Source organism: Gymnoscopelus microlampas (genome assembly GCF_963454915.1).
Source record: "Gymnoscopelus microlampas genome assembly, chromosome: 17".
Classification (NCBI taxonomy): domain Eukaryota; kingdom Metazoa; phylum Chordata; class Actinopteri; order Myctophiformes; family Myctophidae; genus Gymnoscopelus; species Gymnoscopelus microlampas.
Window position 1 is genome coordinate 30,801,315 of NC_139954.1, and position 2,883 is coordinate 30,804,197.

Here is a 2,883-nt window from a genome sequence, read left to right on the forward strand (position 1 = left end):
ATCAACTTAAATAAATTACATCCTCTACATTTCCTGTGCAAATGTTACAGTACTATATGTTTGTCCTTTTAAATTGTCTGGGTCACCATCATGATTCCACTAAACAATAAATATTACAGACATCTATAAAACGGTTTAAAAACTCAAAATATACACCGGATTTCTAGTGAAATACGCAAGTTCCAGGCCCTATGTCAAACACTAGCCTAATGGCAAATTAACTAGAGTAATTTATCTGTACACATTTACAGTCATTCAATGGGTGGAAGGGTTATCCTCCTCATCAACCTATGAATTATAATCAGTGGTCCATTAGCCTCCTATGAGTTTATCTGAGAAATTATGTATGATTATGTTCCTGGGAATGACATGACTCATTCTGTCTGACTCATTACGGGACATTGTTAACTACAGGCAACCTTTGATTCCTCCAACAGGTTAATCAAGCAGGTGCAACTAGCAATAGATAGAAATCAAATAGGGTACCTTTCAACTGAGTTTCACATTGACAAGGGTAAACTGGTCTCCTACCCTTTGATCTCCAATTTGTGCATTTCTGCCATCCTTTAAGTTCGTTTCCTCTGGGTTGTGAGAGGTGATGGCCGGATAATAATCGATTTAGAGAGTTCTCTAAATAAGCATTACCTTAGATAAAGGCATTAATCAATATACATAAACATGTGATATCTGAGACGACGAGCACTTCATCACATGTACAGGTTTTGTGCATGCATAATAAATTCTTGCATGGATATCTTTTCTTTTTTTTCTCTCTCTCTCTCTTTCACATTTCAATTTCTTTGAAGTCCATCAGTCATAATGCTGCAGCGTAAGCAGGGTAGTCAAGTTGAGGTTTGCCCATCCCGGGGAGCAGGATGTAGGCTAAGGGCGGCTGGAGTCCCGCTGAGGGCCAGCCAGTACAGTTACAGGGGATCATGTAGCCCGGGTTGCCCGGGGACGGGTGCGAGTGAGTGTGCGCTCCGACGCTGCTAGCTCCAGAGAACGCCGTCGCGCCGCCTGGGTACCCCAGCGGAGATGCGTACGAAAAGGAAGGCGGCGACAGTTCGGTCATCTTCGATCCCAGGTCAAAAAACGAATAGGGGTTCGTGGACATGGACGGGTGGTTGAAGAACACCCTGGCCGCTGCGGCCGCTGCCGCCGCCGCAGCCTTGTCGGGGTTCCCCATAGACATGAGGGACTCGGATAGTCCACTGGTAAGACCGCTAACTTTAAGCGCCTCATGCTCTCCGAGGTTGTAGGGCACGGGGAAAGAAAACTTGTCTTTTTTCATCAGAGTTTTGGGCTTCCGTCTGGGTCTGTATTTATAGTCTGGGTGTTCCTTCATGTGCATGGCTCTCAGTCGTTTCGCCTCGTCGATGAATGGCCTTTTCTCTGACTCGGTGAGAAGTTTCCACTCCGCTCCCAATCTCTTGCTGATCTCCGAGTTGTGCATTTTGGGGTTCTCCTGAGCCATTTTTCTGCGCTGGGCTCTGGACCAAACCATGAAAGCATTCATTGGGCGTTTGACGTGATCCATTGGTTTAGACATGTTGGCACAAAGTTTTGCCTGGAAGAAAATAAACGCCACAGAACAAGAAGTTACAGTGTGCGCCGCTTATACTGAATGGGGGCAAATTACAAGGAACACTTCCCTATAAAGTCAAATAATGTATCACTGCCATAATAATCATTATATATTTCAATGAGATATAATGAATTTTCTATGAATTGAATACACAGAACCCCGATGGAAACAACTTAAACAAGCCATAATGCTTTCTTAGGTTTAATCCTTTTTAGCATCCGTTTGTATAGAACTGTACTTTCTGTGCTTTCTTTGCAAACTGCTGAATAAAGTATTCAATCAATCAATCAATCAAATGATCGCAGGATACTTACTTTTAATTCTTCATCCCACCGACGGAGATCGTCTGGAAAATACAAGTGGGCACCGTCCTCCTTATAAGTGTAGAACTTATGTTTTTTGATTCATGATGGCATCCATAAAGTGTTATTATGCCAGAAGAAGCAGAGAAGAGAGTTAAAAGGCTGTCTTGTTTTCCTCCTGTCGCTTGAGACTGCTAACCACCACTCAGCACCAGCATTTACGCAAGTGAATGATAACTCCCAGTTGTCCCATGTGAAATACAGCCTTGTGTGGCAGGTAGCGAAAGTGCCGCCGAGGCACATGCGCAGTAGGTGCTCTGACACTCTAGAGCGCTCTTTAATCCACTGTTTCCCAAACACCGGGTCGGGACCCATTTGTGGGTCGCGGACACATTTGTATGGGTCACGACGAGTAAATGTCCCTTTTTTCATGAATTAAAAACAAATTCAATGATTTTGATCAAACTGATTTCATGAATAAATAAAAAATAAAATCGAATAAATTCCATGAATTTAGATAACAAATGTTTAAAAAGTGGTGAAAATAGCAGATCTCCAAGCTCAGGCGGTTGTGAGCTTGTAGATCTGCTATTTTCACCATCTTGAGTTCCTGGGAAAACCTTCACATTTCTCTTTTGGGTCTTCTTGAGCTAAAAAGTTTGGGAACCAGAGCTTTAATCTCACCCTGAGCATCACGGGGAGCGACATCCAGGGGGAAACATACCCCACACTCTGTATCTCCGTCTCATACAAAACTCTTTTAACTCACAACCCTTACCCCAAACTGTTACAACTCTACATAATATAGTCTATAGACTTTTTTTATATATCGGTTAAAAATAAATATATGTAGCCATGCTGTAGCTGTTTACCTATTTATTTACAGTATTTTGATACTTTGTCTCAAATTGATGTCGTAGCTATAAGTTCATATACGACATCAACTTGAGACAATCTGTTTGTATACTTCATATTATGAACCACTTAAAGATGGCA

General features: G+C 42.2%; 1 protein-coding gene across 1 annotated transcript in view; it reads right to left on the reverse strand.

Annotated features, from left to right (window-relative positions):
• Nucleotides 1-2,162, reverse strand: part of sox21b (SRY-box transcription factor 21b) — a 2,253-nt gene extending 91 nt beyond the window's left edge. Inside the window, exons 1-2 of the mRNA XM_084084658.1 lie at nucleotides 1,900-2,162; nucleotides 1-1,567 (exon numbers count right to left, since the gene is read on the reverse strand). The exon at nucleotides 1-1,567 is cut by the window's left edge and continues 91 nt beyond it. Coding sequence (XP_083940784.1) covers nucleotides 815-1,549 — 735 coding nt within the window. The 5' untranslated portion in view covers nucleotides 1,550-1,567; nucleotides 1,900-2,162 and the 3' untranslated portion in view covers nucleotides 1-814. The remainder of the gene's footprint in view (nucleotides 1,568-1,899) is intronic.
• Nucleotides 2,163-2,883: the final 721 nt, after the last annotated feature.